Source organism: Dendropsophus ebraccatus, chromosome 7 (genome assembly GCF_027789765.1).
Source record: "Dendropsophus ebraccatus isolate aDenEbr1 chromosome 7, aDenEbr1.pat, whole genome shotgun sequence".
Classification (NCBI taxonomy): domain Eukaryota; kingdom Metazoa; phylum Chordata; class Amphibia; order Anura; family Hylidae; genus Dendropsophus; species Dendropsophus ebraccatus.
The window spans coordinates 127,792,216-127,811,017 of NC_091460.1; the positions used below are offsets into that span (position 1 = coordinate 127,792,216).

Consider the following 18,802-nt stretch of genomic DNA (forward strand, 5'->3'; position numbering starts at 1 on the left):
AAAAAAACGAAAATAATAAGATTCCAAGCACAGGCATTCCCTACTCCCTATTCCCAACTCCTCAATCGGTCACAAGTCTGAGCACACTCCTCTGAACAGACAATAATTTTTGGTTTTTGGATAAAAAGTTCCAAAAATGTATAGAAAACAAATGCTGCAAGAAAGAACAAAACACAATAATAGGGCAATTTGACGGTCCGTAAATATGGACGGTGTGCTATGGAATGAAGTACAGTACAGTAGCATAAACATTTCAGAGCTCCGGGGGACTAGGGCCAGGGTCGCACCACCCTGCAGACACAGCAAGCAGAGGCGACAGCCTCCAATCAACACTAGTGTGAACAGGTCTAGAAACTCACGCCATGTGCTTCCAGATAGACTGAGAGAAAGAGGAGGTACTTACCATGTAGACGCCTCACGCTAATTGGTAACATATGGGTCTTACTGGGCGGAGTGCAAAACCACAAAAAGAGGGGACAGAGTACATAAATGCACAAGTCTGGAGAACAAGAAAATGGCTGCACCTCTCACATACTAAAGCTTCTCAGCTACATTAAAAACCAACATCAGAAGTTGGTATATGATTTGATGAAACCATATTGCCTCATGTACCAGCCAGTAAGTTACCAATTAGCAGGAGGTGGTCTACATGGTAGTTACCCCTCTTTCTCTTAGTCTAGCTGGGAGCACATGGCATGAGCTTCTAGACCTGTTAATGGTGTTGGTTGGCAGCTGTTGCCTCTGCTTGCTGTGTCTGTGGGGCAGTGCGACCCTGGCCTGGGGACTTGGTCCCATGGCATTGGGGTTGCAGGGGCACTGGGCTGCAACCCCCCCCCCCCATGGGTGCTGGCTGGTGGTGGTGGTTGCTGACTGACACTGCACCACTGTTAGAGTAGGAACTCATGTATATCATAAGACCTGCATGTGGTACATGAGGCAATATGGTTTGATCAAATGATATACTAACTTCTGATGTTGGTTTTTAATGCAGCTGAACAAGCTTTAGTATCAAACATGTGTGAAAGGTTTCTTGATCTCCATTTTCTTGATCTTTAGGCTTGTGCATAGATAGAAAGATAATATACCATGCAGTTTTATGACTTTTAGGCTGGGTTTACATATATCCGGCATCCTTCTTTTGTGACAACTGATGGCAGAAATGCATCAGTTGTCCTATCTTTTTTTACATTAAACATGAAGGCCGGAGGGCAGAATGCAGCGAGCAGCGTTCTGACGTATGACGCGTCCGGAGATCCAGCGGCACAATTAACACGCCGGATGCTTTAAACTGTCTCATTAAAATAAATGGGATCAGTTCAAAGAGCCATTTTCTTCCGATGCTTTTCTACCGCACCAGAGGGAAATGTCGCCGGATCGTCAGATAAGTGTAAACCCGGCCTTAGGAAACCCTTGCCTAATGCTATGGAAACCAATAAACTAATGTTATCGAAAGAGTGAATGAGGCAATAGTACGAGATCGACTGCAACTGGTTTTTGCCGAGGTTAACCCCCTACCCTTATACCAGAGGGAAAAGAAGTATGCAAAGAATTGAAATTGGTGATGGGGTCCTCAGGTGTTTACCAGTGATGAACTATATTGGCCTGTGGGTTGGGTCAATGTATATTAGAGTAAGGACACATAAAGTAATCAAATAACGATATATTTAGATCAATAGTAAAAAATTAAAAACATACACTACATAGTGTTATATATAAATCATGATAGATACAATATAGAAAATAGCGGTATTAAAAAAGAAAAATGTAAAAAAAAAATATATAAAAGACGAAAAAATACCAATAAAAAATCTCCTGTGGATAAAAAGAAAGTCTTAGTTCATATATGTAGTTAATCACATCCAAATGATCCCTCTTAATAGTAACGATCCTTAATTGGTTGAAATGATAGACTAATTAGTATAGTGCCAGTTAGTACATGTTTATAGATATAGTAAACAACGTAGAATAATGTCGTGATTGAGCCGTAATTGCTGTATTGCTGGAATGCCTTAACAGTCTTATTTTAAAGCTCAGTTTAGGGTGCTGTTTTGCCGGATCGATTCAGTACCGTTTATACACAATTCACGGTGGTTAGTTGAACTGTTTTACTGATTGGACTCATTGGTATACGTTAATTAGATGCATAGTTATAATATATTGCATACTTTATGGATACCAACTAAAGTATGCAATATATTATAACTATGCATCTAATTAACGTATACCAATGAGTCCAATCAGTAAAACAGTTCAACTAACCACCGTGAATTGTGTATAAACGGTACTGAATCGATCCGGCAAAACAGCACCCTAAACTGAGCTTTAAAATAAGACTGTTAAGGCATTCCAGCAATACAGCAATTACGGCTCAATCACGACATTATTCTACGTTGTTTACTATATCTATAAACATGTACTAACTGGCACTATACTAATTAGTCTATCATTTCAACCAATTAAGGATCGTTACTATTAAGAGGGATCATTTGGATGTGATTAACTACATATATGAACTAAGACTTTCTTTTTATCCACAGGAGATTTTTTATTGGTATTTTTTCGTCTTTTATATATTTTTTTTTTTTACATTTTTCTTTTTTAATACCGCTATTTTCTATATTGTATCTATCATGATTTATATATAACACTATGTAGTGTATGTTTTTAATTTTTTACTATTGATCTAAATATATCGTTATTTGATTACTTTATGTGTCCTTACTCTAATATACATTGACCCAACCCACAGGCCAATATAGTTCATCACTGGTAAACACCTAATGTTATCGAAAACTCAGATAACATGTGGGATCGCTATATATTTTATGATTTAAAAGGAACACTGTGTTTAATCTGGTCTTGAAGTAAGATATCCTAAGACACACAGCCTATAAGAAGAGGCAGATTGATAAGCACGGCCATAAATATCCTAGAATTCCATCTTATCGGCACAAGTGCAAATGTCTAACATTCCACAGGTGTTTAGCACACTCGGCCTTAGAACCGTTTCCAATTCCTCTTCAGTGTTTGCATAATACAATATAATTGTGCGGCTTTGTGAATGCATTCCAGGTCATTATAAAAGGTGCTAGTTATTTCATCTACCGCCAGTTGTGTGGTGCAAGATGATGTCCGATCCGTCTAATACAAGGTAACTCGGGTAACTCAACTGAACACATTCCATACCAGCACTCAAGTTCTATGATAACCTTAATAGGTATGTACAATTTTTTTTAATGACATCACAGTGGGTCTAATATTTTAAAAACTATTGTCAATGACACTTGGAATTGTAATTTAATGGTGCAGAACCTATATTAAAAGTAGTCACAGATCATAGAAGAATTAAAGAGACCACTCATTTTATTAAAGGGATTGTCCAGCGAAAATCTTTTTCTTTCAAATCAACTGGTGACAGAAAGTTATATAGATTTGTAATTTACTTCAATTAAAAAATCTCAAGTCTTCCCATACTTATTAACTGCTGTACGTCCTGAAGAAAGTGTTTTATTTTCAGTCTGACACAGTCCTCTCTGCTGACATCTCTGGCTGAGACAGGAACTGTCCTGAGCAGGAGAGGTTGTCTATGGGGATTCATATAAAACCTAGACAGAGTTCCTGTCTCGGCCAGAGATGTCAGCAGAGAGCACTGTGTCAGACTGAAAATAAAAGAAAGAGATTTTTGCTGGGCAACCCCTTTAACCACAAATCTTCTGAGTTCCTGAAAAGTGAAAGCTACTTTTAAACACTTACATAGGTTATGACTGTATGTCTGACATACTATATGCAGAGTAGACGCAAGGTGCAAGACTCTCCGCTAGGTGGAAGTCTATCCAAAGTTAAGAGCGGCTTATAGTAAGTACTTTGATAGGTCACGACCACACATCTTTTTTTGGCCGTTTGAAGGCTTTTTTTTGGATGAAGATAATATCACACCCCAAAAAATGGGTGTTATTTGTGGAATAACAGACACTGTTTTGAAATAAGTCGTTATTTGAGCGCAAAATGTCGGCAGTCCAAAAAAACAACAACAAACAAATGGCCTTTAAAAGGCCAAAAAAAAAGGCATTGTCTGGTTGTGGCCTTAAACTGGTTTTAGAACATAACATAAACACCAGGTAGATCACACTGCTCTTTAAAGCAACTTTACATTTGTAAAATAATGAAGATAGTGTGGTCAATATTGTACTGGACTTCCTATAAGAAAATAATTATTTTGGTAAAATAAATTTGTTTATATTTTAGTGGTCATTTTACCAAAAAATAGTCATACTTACCCTACCCTAGTTCTGCACAGCTTCTGTTACGGGGACATCAGGTTCTAGTCTTTTCACACTGGCTGAGACGAAACACCACTACAGCCAGTGATTGGTTGAACAGGACCTGCTCTGACGCCTTGTCTCAGAAGCAGAGCGGAGAAACGAGCAGCTGGAAGTCCCTGTAACAGGAGCTGCGGATTTTCGGCGGGTGGGGTGTTCTCCTTTTTATTACAATGAGAATATATGATAAAACAAAAAAAATGTTTTTTTTTAAGATAGGTTTAACTTTGACCTACCAAATCAGTCTTTGAAGAGTCCTGGTATTCAGTGGTGAAGCTTGCTGGAGATCTGCTGATGCCATTGCTGTCACTAGCTTGCTTGGCTGACTGGGCATGCTGCCTGTAGGTAGCACTTTTTGGCGTCCAGCAGAAGAGGTTGATTGACTCCCGCACACATCGCTCTATGTCAATTTCTGCAGATAACAAATAACAAGACAACATAAGGTATGTTATATAGAAAGCTAGTCTATTTCCTATACATTACTTTTAATGCTACTCTATCTATTGGTTCAACCATGCATTAAATGCATGGAACGGAACGTTATGTAGTCTGTTCAACTTACCATATTTTTCGGACTATAAGGCGCACCTTCAATTTTAGCCTGCTAAGCCATCTTGGTTCATATATAAGGCGCACCAGACTATAAGGCGCACTGCATTACAGTGTATAAGTTTGACCGAACGAAAAACGTAAGTCACCTGCTGATCACAGTACTTACTGAGGCTCCTTACTATGTCACCTGCTGATCACAGTACTTACTGAGGCTCTTTACTATGTCACCTGCTCATCACAGTACTGTATTTACTGAAGCTCCTTACTATGTTACAGTACTGAGGCTCCTAACTATGGTGGCCGTAATGCACCATGCAGGATAGGCAAAATTCTGCCAGCGAGTCCCGTTGGTAGAATTCTGCATGGAGCATTGTGGCCACCATAGTTAGGAGCCTCAGTACAGTACAGTGTTGCTCTATAACCTCCGGCCACTAGATGGCGCTATTGAATGAAAGTCTATGCCTGAAGCCTATGCCTGAGCCTGTATCCGGGCTGCGGAGAGCAGGGAGAGCGGTACAGAGCTACAGCGGGAGAGCGGGACAGCAGGACAGGCCTGTGGAGCCATGGCCATGGAGTCCAGGTGAGGGAGCGCTGCGCTGTGTGGCAGGAAGATGTGAGCTTAGCAGCCTATCTGCGCCATGGAGGCCGGAGCTGTCCCGGTCCACATATAAGGCGCACTTAAAATACTATGATTTTCTAAGAAATTGTAAGAGCGCCTTATAGTCCGAAAAATACGGTATTAGAATAGCAAAAGGAAATCACCTTAAACAATAGCTACTGCTAGACCAAAGGTGATGCATAAAAGAACGTCTGATGATTCTTACGTGAACAATACTTTGTAGGCTCAGATCATTGGCAGCTTAGGAAACATTCGTTTGTTTCCGTCAAACCCTTTATGTAAAAGGCAACACTGTTTGCCATGTTCAAACCATCAACATATGTTCCCTGCAATTTCTGGGATGTGATCCTAGTAACTAACCATGGCCTTGTTCTGACCCGCTACCAGTTGTGGTTGTACATTCCTGCATGACTGATCCCGGAATTCTTTGATTCTCCGATTGCCCGTTGCCTAGTTCTGTTCACATATTGCCTATATCTGCGTTTTTTCCATGTGAAACTCTGATTCCACCTTACTAATAATAAATAGTAATACATGTCATTACTTTGGCTTTTCTTAATTTTAGGCATATAGTCTCATATTCTGGATGGTCCTGGCATACAGTACACATTCTATTCTGCAGCTTTAGGTTTCATATCTAAGACAACTATTCCTTATGGGGGGAAACTAGCCCTCCTTTTTGAAATGGTGTGCCCATGGCGTCCATGTTTGTTTACTTTGCAAGACAAGCACAAACACATATAGAATAAGGTGCCACACTGCCCCTATGGCTGAAAGGAAATTATGTTGCCACTGAAAGTTTTTTATGGAAAACTTTGGAAAACATGGAAATTCAAAATCTGATCTTCTGTCCACTTTTAAATGTAAACTTATACTAGTCTGAACTCTGGGCAGCATGAATCACAGGCAGACTCCCATATCACTACAATGTGCATAATACTCCAAATGGCTGGGATGTTCCAGGATAACCATGGCGGGTAACCGGGTTGTGAGTCATTGGGTTGGCCTCGATTGAAAGATGTCTCCCTATTTGCATACCAGTAAAGATCTGTAAATTAAGACTCGTGAACAATACCTTGGACCCTGTTCCTGCCCAAAGGTACACCGAACATGCATGCATCATTGGAGTACAGATGACAGGGTTTTTTTTTCCCTAAAATATGCTTCAAAGTTGATTCCAGAAGGACCAGGTGGTGTTTATGTTGGGTGCTTTAATGTTGGCTGGTTACGCCCAATCAATATTTTAGAATTTAATAGCACACCAAGCTCCTTGGTCAGAGAGAAGGCCCAGATTCGCCTTCTCTTCCTGGCGTATGCCTGCTATATCAGGGCTTTAAGGGTGCGGCTAGGTGTGCCCTTTCATTTATCATAAATTATGTCTATCGTAAACCCTGATGCAAATCTACATGTGCTTGAAGAAAAGGCATGCGCCTCTTAGTAAATCTGTCTGGGAAAAGTGGACGGGCTTTATTTAAGAACGGTGTACTTATATGTCGGTCTTCATAAACGTCCCCCATAATGTTCAATGTTCAGCCACTTAACCCTCTTTCCCGATTGATATTGGGGTTAACAGTCACATACCAAGCTGATGAAGGTTGTGGTGACCGAAATATATGGGTAAAATTCCCTAGACAAATGTTGATTTCTTGGATTAATGAATATTGGATTCCTGTGAGAATCATGTAAAGAGCCAGATGACTCACAGATTGACATTATTGGATCGCCTACCTGGTATTAAGCCCGGTTATCGGAGCCCTCTGTTACCTACAGTCCGGTGAGCTTGTAGCCTTGTTTTTTCATTTAGGGTATGTCCACACTATGGCATCCCAGCGGATCCCCTGCCGCTGATTCCGCAGATAGCAGCCGCGCGCATCTCTGCTGGTCCCATTGGCTTAACTCTATGGTTTGCCAGATTCTGCCGTCCGCCCAAAGAATGAGCATGTTCATCAGCGGAGATGTGCTCGCCCCCACGAGCGGGGGCGAGCTGCGGAATCCACGGCGGGTGATCCGTCAGGATTCTGTAGTGCGGACATACCCTTATAGTGTTTCACACAGCCCATGATTCAGAGGAGCTGGGATATAATTCAACATACATAGAATTTTATGTCTTTAACCTTCTGAAAGTTTATAGTTGATCAATGTACAGTATGTAGTAGAATATTGTTTTTCATATTGTATTACTGCTCTATTAGGTGTTTGAGAGGGTTAAGATCATAATTAATAATTCTCTTTTGTTTAAAGGGGAAAAAAAACTTCATAAAATTCTTCACTGATTTGTCGGCCGGATTAACCTTAATTAACTCGTAGAAATTGTGGCACCTAATAAGACAAATTATGTAGAGACATTTCAATTACAATTTGGAGCTGTTTTAAACATAGTTCCAGCCGATTGACCTTTTTAATGAAATACTAAATCAGCATACTTTTTCTAAGAAATTACAATGTGATCCCATTAATCTACCAAAGAAAAACAGTACATAACTTCTGACAATATATAAGGAGTATATAAACCAGATCTTTGTTAGAATTATTTTTTTTTAACCTCAATTTTTTTTCTAAAAACATTACTAAAAATGCTGAAATTAAAATTTATAGCCAAAAAGTTCAAAATGTATAAACCTTCTGCTGCAAAGAAATTCATACATTCAGTTTCAATCTTGTAACATTCTATGTTTAAAGAGAAAGTCAGCAAGTTAGAAGCACCTAAGTTAAGTTTCCACACTACTAGAAGTTTAATTCATACGATAATTAGACATTTAGGTGCACTGGGGGCGGGGTTAGCACCCTCAGTGAACTGACACGCCCCTTTGTCAGGCCAGTCTGCTGATATTCACTAGAAAGGGTGGGCAGATTGGTGCTCTTCAACCTGTAGCCCCACCCCCAGTGCAGAAAATGCCTAATTAGCAGATGCATTAAACATCTAATAGCACGGAAACAGCACAGAGGATGTAGCTAAGAAACTTACCTTCCTCCTCGGCGCCAAGTGTGCTACAGCAAGATATCAGCAGCTTAGGTTCTTCTAACCTGCTGATAGTTACCCTGTAATATTATATCTGCATCAAGGGAACTAAAATATATTACAGAACCCCCTTGAAAATGACATGTTTGTTATTTAAAGGGGTTATCCAGCGCTACAAAAACATAGCCACCTTCTTCTAGAGACAGCACGGCTCTTGTCTCCAGTTAGGGTGCAGGTTTTGTAACTCCATTGAAGTGAATAGAGCTTAATTGCAAACCATACCTAAACTGGAGACAATAATGGTACTGTCTCTGGGAGAAATTGGCCATGTTTTTGTACCCCTTTAAAGGGTACATCTGCTGTTCAGCCTCTACTTGGTCGTGCGCTCCACCTATGCCACCCAGGTGGTGTAATTACTTTTGCCGGTATTAGAAGGATCTTGCATGCCCAGAGCATAGGCGTATTTCATGCCATTGAGAGGCCATAGTACAGTGTAGGACTGCCCCGGTATGAGGCCACCGTAACGTGGTGGGGCAGTTTACACCATTTTCAAGTGGTAACCAAGAGCCTCATTATTTTTGTGAAAGTTTTTTTTGCAGTTGGGGGGGGGGGGGGGGCTGCTTTTAACTATTTTCATGTCTATAATGGGTCTGTATCTTGCCATGAGCTGTTGCATTTTTCTGTGTTTTTGCGTGTTTGCAACTTCAACCTCACCCCCAGAATTAATAAGGAACACAGAAAAGGAAATACTGATCCTCCATATCTCCGCAGCATATCTCCTCTGACATCTGAGATCACTCTGATGCCGGTCATTTAACTGTTTAAATACTGTGATCAATAGCGGCCATTGCATTTAAAAAGTTGTTACAGCGGCCCAATGCCCCTACTAGGCCTCGGTGGCTATTTTCATAGTCTGTTTAAAGACTTTCCTAGGAATTCCAAACAGATGTTGGTTTTACTCCCCATTAACCTTTTCTTTGGAAAAGCCATCATGGAAGTCTATCAAATGTTTGGTTATTATCTGGCAAATCAACCTCTAGTAGCGTTACGGTTTTCAATAGGAAAATACATATGTTCCAATACTGTGCCACTTGCATTAACAGATTGGACAGCACCATCAAAAGGAAAAGTATGTTGTTACTGGAAATATTTGAGTAGAGAAAGTGTGGGACGTGCTCCAACGTTTGCCCTCTGGTCAGTTAGTAGTTCAAATCGGCCTCTAAACAAAAACATTTGATTTAACTTTTTTATTGCACATATGCATCAAATTAGTTCTGCATATTATCCAGCAGTTTTTGTTGAAGTATCCTACAGTCTATTAAAAGGAGTTATCCAGAGGGAAAAAAAAATATTTTATATAGATTTGTCTTCCCCTACTTATCAGCTGCTGTATGTCCTGCATGAAATTGTTTTCTTTTTAGTCTGATACTGTGCTCTCTGCTGCCACCTCTGTCAGAGACAGGAACTGTCCAGAACAGGAGCAAATCACCATAGAAACCTCTCCTGCTTTGGACAGTTCCTGTGTCGGACAGAGGTGGCAGCAGAGAGCTCTGTATCAGACTAAAAAGAATACACCACTTCCTGCAGGACATACAGCAGCTGATAAGTATGGGAAGACTTGAAATTTTTAAATAGAAGTAAATTACAAATCCATATAACTTTCTGAAACCAGTTGGTTTGAAAAAAAAAAAAAAAAAAAAAAAAGATTTATTGCTGGAGTACCCCTTTAAGTATAATCTCATTATCGACATCTTTTCATTATAGCATACTTGTCGGTGTTTTGTACCCCAAGAAAGAACCATGGTCAATGACAACTAATTTTCTGGTACCGATAATAACTCTGTGCTCGTTTATATTAAATTACCCCAGAAAATTCCATTGAATTTTCAACGCACTCCCAGCAGTGTCTTTAAGGTTCTGCAAATACTCTACACAATACAATGAATCACGTACTTTACTAATTAAACAAAAACTGGCCGATTCATTCATTAAAGCTGACAGCCTGAGCACACCATGGCAACTAAGAACACACAGGGGATGGGAGCGGGAGAATGTCGCATCATGATTATCGCCATTGTTTGGCATGACGCATTTTCAGCCGACTGTTGCTCAAGAAGGTTTCCCATTAAAGAATTTCATTATCTGACTACAGTATATCAGTGAGAATCTAATAATAATTGGGGGTTGCACTGATCCAGAGTAAAGTTTCTGATACCTGTCCATACTCTGGATAAGAAGTGGCTGTGAATCCATTAATACACATGTAGTCCCTGTCCGGCAGCTAACCTGCTGGATAACTGGCTGCACATATACTCAGATTCTCTACTAAAGTGAAAGAGGTGGCAAGCATGGAAATTTCTGTATCTTAGATTGGCTTTGATACTAAGTGTAACCACTTCTAGTACTGTATATACCCATCTGCAGTATCGGCAAAATACTGCATGTTAGTATGTTTTGGTATTGATAAGTTTATCTTTTGTTTTGCCTGATTTTATGAAGCCAGACAATCCCCAGGATAGGATGGTTCCTGATTGAGGGTAGCTTCACACACACCGTATCGCAGTGAATTTTCTACTGCGGATACGTAGCAGAAAGGCAGCAGATTTGATGTAAATAACTGAACACAGCATCAAATCTGCTGCAGATATGCTGCACATCGGTCGTGTGTGTTAGCACCCTGAGTGTTAGCAGCTGCAGTTCTGCTTACAACTTAAAATCACAGACAGCTAATGTACATATCAGTAACATAAGTTGGGGAAGTGTCCCCTTTATTGTTTTGAGTTAACTTTTATAGACAGAATATGGGGTGGTATTACTCATGTGCAGTGTATTTACATGAAATATATAAACTTTCAATACAGGTGGGGTTTCAAGTCACAAGACATACATATCACACTCTGATAGGTCAATCTATAAATGGTCAGCAGTTTCCTGTCCTGTGCAGTCAGGCTGGTACAACGTGTTGTTTACCATATATTGTTTATATAACAATGTCTCTTCCTCCTTCCTCCCTTCCCAGAACCCTGTGTACCAACTGATAAATAGTCTCTGAGAAACAGTTCATGAAGGAAACACTTCTTGTTGTGTCCATGTATTCAAGGATGAAGAAATATCCAAGAAATTAGAATCATCCAGGTTAACCCTATCAGTATGTCCCCCCAACCTTAGGCTGCGTTCACACTACATATATTTCAGTCAGTATATTTCAGTCAGTATTGCAACCAAAACCAGGAGTGGATTAAAAACACAGAAAGGATCTGTTCACACAATGTTGAAACTGAGTGGATGGCCGCCATATAACAGTAAATAACGGCCATTATTTCAATATAACAGCTGTTGTTTTAAAATAACAGCAAATATTTGCCATTAAATGGCGGCCATCCACTCAATTTCAACATTGTGTGAACAGATCCTTTCTGTGTTTTCAATCCACTCCTGGTTTTGGTTGCAATACTGACTGAAATATACTGACTGAAATATACATATACTGACTGAAATATACGTAGTGTGAACGCAGCCTTAAAGGGGAACTATCAGCAAGTTAGACCAATCTAACCTGCTGACACCACTTGAGACGCTGAGGAGGATGGTATGTCTCTTACCTTCTTCCTCCGCGCCAATCGAGTGCTGTGAGTCGGCACAATCCTTGTCCGGGAGCACCACCGACACAGCGTCATCAGGCCCACCCGTTCTACTCACTATCAATGGAGCGGGCCAAGCAGGTGACACTGTGGGGGTGGGGCAGATGCTCGGCTGCCCAGGAGAGGTTCAGCGATCTCCAGCGCAGGCAGTGCCCGTCACACTGCCTGCGCCGGGAACGGTATGGGAGGCACGCCAATGGCGGGAACGGGCCCAGGTGAGTTAAAGGTTTTTCTTTTTTTTATATAGTGGTCCTACCAAACGGTGGGGATGGGGCCATGTTTTAGCTCCCCCACCATATGGGGCAGCCATATCCAGCGTATAAGATGACCCGACTTCGAAGAAGATTTTTCGGGGTTAAAATCGTCTTATACGCCGGGAAATACGGTAATATGAAAAGTATAATGTCAATTAACCAATCAAAAAACAATACAGAACATACAATATACCACAAATGCACATTGCACACAATTCCCAGTATATTTCACTTCAATGATAACAATGCAGAAAAGTAAATGTTTAATCTCCGTTCGGTTAAATGAAGGTTGAAAAGGATGTGCTGGCGTCCACACCCGGCAGAGATTTATTATTTCAGCTGAAGTCTGTTCCTTTAATCTGTCCCTGAGTCACCTTTTGCCATCAATAAATCAGTTATTGTCCATGGTCAAGGTAGGAAAAAGCTGACAGCATGAATAAATGGCCTGCCTCGGCGCATTTCCCAAGCTGCAGTCACAATCATCTAATAATCTGCGTCATTTCATCAGGGCTGCATGACAAAGATCTCCGTGGTAACCGCTCCGAACAGTCTCCGACAAGGATTAACACCCTTTCCCGTCTTTACGCCAGTGTATTAAATAGGTTTTTTTTGTCGTTTTTTTTCCACTAGTTAAATGTTTTTACTAGTTAAATAAATTCATGTACACAGCAAGAGGTTAATATAGACTTTAGTGATCATCACGTCTATTCATGGCAGAAATGTCTGCAAACACACGATACAATAAAAGGTATTCAAGACGCAGGCTAATCAAATAAACCTAATTCAACCCCATTATACTAAAATTAACCAAAAGGCCGTCAGGAAGAGTGTATCTGGGCAACAAAGAACACAAAACAACCAGGCTGCAAAAGAAGAATGTGAAGTCAAAGTTAAAGAATGTGACTACAAACAGCAAATAGGGACTGAAAAGGTGGACGTTTGGAGTCCGTTTGTAAGTAAAGCCCCTATTCCATGGACCGACAGTGAGGAGCAAAAGGGAACTATCAGCGCTCATTTGCTCCTCTTTCCAAGCTTGCTGCCAAAGCTATTACACACGACAGCAGCGAGCGGATGAGTGCGGGAGGGGCTGCGGTGAGTGCGCTAGATCGTCCGGGCAGCCTATAGAGGATAGTGGCTGTCCGCTGCCGTCGCCCTGTGGAATAGGAGATCACTGCTATCACAGTCATTTGTTTTTCAACATGCTTAAAAGAAAAACGACTGCAACGATCAGCCGACATGAACGATGTTGGCTCATCGTTGCCTTCTATTCCATGGGACATTCACACGTCCCGACAAATTGTCAGTGGTCGCGGACAATTTTAGGGACCGTTAAAGTGAATGCAGCCATTCATATGATCCATGCCGTGAGCCGCACTGCGAAAAAAAGTCCTAGTGTGGATCACGGCACGGATCATCCCCCCGCAGAGATTACAGGAGAGCATGACGTGCGCTCCTGTCATCGCATCTACTACTCACCTATTCACCCATGCTGACCGGCGTACATGTTCACCAGAAGTGGTTGTGACTACGCTGCCTTCTCCCAGCAGCGTAGTCCAGGCCACTTCCGGGGAGCGCTTGTAGCTGGTCTTCACATGGGAATAGGTGAGTAGTAGATGCGATGACAGGAAATCACATCATGCTCTCCTGTAATCTCTGCAGCCGGGGGGGGATCCGTGCCGGGGGGCTCTGGCTAGGGGATCTGTGACACGATTCTCCTCTGGATTGTGGCACGGATCGTGTGAATGAGCCCTTAGAAGTCTGGGTGCCGTGTAGCAAAACTCGACAGAAGACTTAGGGCCCTATTACATGGATCGAAAATCAGCCAAATCAGGCCAATATGGCAGATTATCGTGCTGTGTAATAGAGACAACGATCAGCCGATGAAATTAAATTTAGAAAATCATCAATCCTAGCGTTTTTTTTACTGCTTTTTATCTGCGCCGTTCACAGTGTGGAAACAATATAGTTTTATTTTAATAGATCGGACAATTCTGCATGTTACGGTATATAATATGTTTATTTATATAAGTTTTATTTATAAAATGGGAAAGTTGGGTGATTTAAATTTTTATTTTATTTTTAAGTCCAGGGAAAAGATTTATTAAAGTATTGTATTGCCCCCCAAAATTATACAAATTACCAATATACACTTATTACGGGAAATACACATAAAGTGCTTTTTTCCCTGCACTTAATACTGCATCAAGGCTTCACTTCCTGGATAACATGGTGATGTCACTTCCTGGATAACATGGTGATGTCACTTCCTGGATAACACGGTGATGTCACTTCCTGGATAACATGGTGATGTCACTTCCTGGATAACATGGTGATGTCACTTCCTGGATAACATGGTGATGTCACTTGCTGGATAACTTGGTGATGTCACTTCCTGGATAACATGGTGATGTCACGACCCGACTCCCAGAGCTGTGTGGGCTGTGGCTGCTGGAGAGGATGATGGCAGAGGGATGATCAGTGTCCCTCCAGTGCCCTGTGTCCCTCAGGGTTCAAAACACTGTGTAAGCAACGGCCGTTGTTTCAGTTGATTTCAATCGGCAACAATGGTTTTTCTTATCATAAAAGCAATAGGGGAGATCAAACTTGGTGTAAAGTGAAACTGACTGAGTTGCCCCTAGCAACCAATCAGATTCCACCTTTCATTCCTCACAGACTCTTTGGAAAATCTGGTGGAATCTGATTGGTTGCTAGGGGCAACTCAGTCAGTTTCACTTTACACCAAGTTTGATAAATCTCCCCCAATATGTAGAGTTAAAATAGCCTTAAAATAAGCAATTGGTCAACGAGTAAGCGTTTTCTTGTTCATCGGCTGATCGTTGAAATATCTGTCTTATTTGGTCAGATAATCGCTCTCTGTATTAGTATTTTACAATTCATACAAACACATACAGGATCGCTGCAGATTTTACCTCTCTTTATACCAAAAAGGTAGAAATCTATCAATCTAAGCCAGTGCGGTGAAAAGGAGCCCCTGGGGACTGCCCCGATGACTGCCCTGATGGCCTGGGCAGCATAAAAGTGATTTAATAGGGTTCTGAAGTATAAGTTTGGTTGACTTGTCTAAGTTTGCTTGACATGTATATGAGCTATGAACTTTCTATGAGCTTTCTCCATTGCTCTATGCAAGGTGGAAAAATCAATTATAAACAGTAAACCGGATGAAAGAGCAGGAAGTAAGCAAAAGGCCCACGGGATGTTTTTGCATAAGGGCCCAAACAGACGAGGAGCCAGACCTTCATTACACAGGAGTATATGACTTCCATAATAACCTCAGTCAGACTGGCATATTTATTATCAGCCATGCTTCAGGCAGAATTCTAGGATCCATCTAAGAAAGTCTCATGGGGCTCGGTATATGTGTGGCAGTATCCTGATAATATTTTTTGTTGCTTGCAGTGTATATTAATTTTTGGCCCTGAAAATCAGCTCTCCAAGAACGGACGTCCTGTTGGGTTTGTGCTTATTATACTTATCAGTCTATCTGAGAAGAGAGCGCTCAGTTAAAATGTACACTAGCATCTACTAGACTTGGCATAGTGCAAATACTCCTTCACAAAAATAAAGGATTTAAGAAAATGTGAACAGGATTGTTTAGAGATGGTTCACAAATAAATTATTGGCAAATAAGGAAGATACTGGGCGCCAGCCTAAGCCAATCAAAGGCCTAATTGTCTTTTTTGACTAAAAGATTTCTTGGATGCAAGGGGTGCAAAGGAGCACCAATCATAGCGATCTGCACTCGTCTGCAATGTCTTCACAGGGCAAGACAAAGTAAGCTGCCGGGGGTGCACAAACAATCCTCGTATCGTTCGTGCAGCCCTGAAAACGGACAGCACAGTTTTGTATACATCCATGCTGTCAGTTAGGGATGGTCCGAACCTGCCGAGGTTCGGGTTCGTACAAACTTGAACTCTCGGCAATGATTTCCGCTGTCTGCCCGCTCCGTAGAGAGGGTGGATACAGCCGGAGGACCGCCTGGAAAACTGGGATACAGCCTATGGCTATGGCTGTATCCCAGTTTTCCAGGCGGTCCTCCGGCTGTATCCACCTGCTGCACAGAGCGGGCAGACAGCGGGAATCATTGCCGAGAGTTCAGGTTTGTACGAACCCGAACCTTGGCAGGTTCGGACCATCCCTACTGTCAGTTTCCAGATCACCAGCAGTGTATACATACTATCCGGCTTTCCAGTCCTGCTATCCAGCCGTATCTTCAGGCCCGTCTACTCAGATTTTCAATCATTCTGGAGGAGGCGGAGCCTGTAGATACAGCCGGCGGCCTGAGGAATGGAGAGACATGCCGGATCACAAACAATGCGGATGGTAAGTATACATTGCTTGTGATCTGGAAAGTGACAGCACATATCCATGCTGTCAGTTTCAATTTATCGTTATCGGTCGCACATTACCCTGTTTTACACAGGAAGATATGTGGCTGATAAAAAATAATTTTTAAAGATTGCTCAAAAAACAAGATCAGCCAAGGATCGGGTGTCTGCCCATTCCTTAGCTGATCGCTGTCATTTTTAGATAGGCTGATTATCGGCCACAGGACCGTTTCTAGCAACGCTCCTGGAGGATAATCAGCCCGTGTAAAAGGCCCATAAGAAAGGTGGTGCGTTTCAGACTACTTTAAACTTGAATAGTAACTTATACTATTATGTATTTACTTACGCAATAATAATTTTTTTGTGAACTGCTTCTTTAACACCATCCTTTATCCAGACCATATTCCCTCTAATTGCCATTTTTAGGCTACTTTTCAGTACAATTTTGGGTGGTACTGTATGTATGTTGTACTGTGTATGCAGTGGTCTAATGTAATGTGAATATTTTTCTCTACCTCAGGTAGGTATAGTGTATAGGTATAGTGGAGGACCCCTGGTCACCATAATCCAGTCTAATATTTACTACTCATTGGATAAGTGATAAATGACTGATTAAAAATTTTTACAGGTCCAGTGTAGTTGGTTCACATACAGTAGTTTTTTGCTGTAAACATATCCCGAACATAAAGGCGATTCTCTGTTACAGATAAAGCTGGCCAGTAACTGAGGGTCGAATCTTCCATCTTCCATGAGATGTGAGGTCTGGACCTAAAATCATTGTTTGCTGACCGTGCGTTGCTACGTGTAATAGCGATGCGTGGTCGACAGCTAATGACTGAATAAACTGTTATACATTACCTTTCCACGCTCCTGGTCTTCTCCCGCCCTCTGCTTTCACTTCCGGCGCAGGCCAGTGATTGGCTGAGCAGCCTGTAAGCTGAGACGTCGCTAATGATGTCCGTGCAGCCTTTGCTAAGCGATCATCGAGCAGTGTAATAGGCTCAGTAAACGAGCACCGATCTAGCAGATCGATGCTCGTTTACATTATTGACCAGGCCGTATAATAGGACCCTTACTTGGGTACTCTAAACCTGTGCCTCCCTTTCTCAGCCCCCCAACTAGTAAGTTGAGAGGAGATGGAAGGCAGAAAGTGATGACTGGTACCAAACTGGAGACCCCCCCTGTCAGCACATTTATGGAACAGCCCACACTAAGGGTGGTATTACACCGGATGATTTTTCGTCAATTAACGATAAACGATCTCAAACGATCTTACAACGTTCCCTATTACACAGGATGATGATCGTTACTTATGGTCGTTCTTGCGCTCGTCCTTTCCTGGCTGATAGACCAGGGAACGACCGAACGACGCGTTATTACACCGAACGGTGTTCGAACGATTTGTGAACGAACGATGAAAATAGGTTTCTTGTTGGTCGTTTAATTGTTGCCTGCTATTACGCGAAAAGATTATCGTTTAATTCGGAATGATCTAACGATTAAACGATAATCGGCCCTAAGGAACACTAGGTAGCAGGTAGGTATTACCCATGAAAATATATATATGAACACACACACACAGTATATATCTGAATACAACCTTAACTTGAGTTTTGCTTTAATTCAGAGATAATAGCCCCATATGCTACAGCACATTGTCCTGCAAACAGGCCTGCCATATACACCGTATATAACATTATGTAGTGAAATAAAAAATATATATCAGGGAGAGCCAGCTGAAGTACTGCAAACAGTCTACGAACGTCTTCCAAGGAATTAATTAATACGGCAAAACTCGGCACGGCTCTGTGGGAGTTCAGCGCAGAATAAGCATTATCTCCTCTTTTGAAAAATAATAATGATGGTAATTTGTAATTCCACCAGGTCAGTGCCTCAAGGCTTTCCTAGCACAAAGGGAAACCACCACTGCTGTAGATCCACAATGCAGAGAGAAAACAGCATTTTACAGAGTAACCAGCTCATTAAAATTAATGTCAGACGGAAAAACCATGCACAGAATGCAATATTCACCAAGGGCTTCGGCATGTCTGCTGCTGCTGCCATACAGCTATAATTAAAGATTACCATTAAAGAAGTGATTAAACAAGAACT

General features: G+C 41.5%; 2 protein-coding genes across 2 annotated transcripts in view; one reads left to right on the top strand and one right to left on the bottom strand.

Moving 5' to 3' along the window:
* Positions 1 to 18,802, top strand: part of AIMP1 (aminoacyl tRNA synthetase complex interacting multifunctional protein 1) — a 433,090-nt gene that overhangs the window by 224,082 nt on the left and 190,206 nt on the right. The gene's annotated exons all lie outside the window — the stretch shown is intronic.
* Positions 1 to 18,802, bottom strand: part of TBCK (TBC1 domain containing kinase) — a 205,743-nt gene that overhangs the window by 51,521 nt on the left and 135,420 nt on the right. Inside the window, exon 23 of the mRNA XM_069978417.1 lies at positions 4,556 to 4,731. Within this exon, the coding sequence (XP_069834518.1) occupies positions 4,556 to 4,731 (176 nt within the window). The remainder of the gene's footprint in view (positions 1 to 4,555; positions 4,732 to 18,802) is intronic.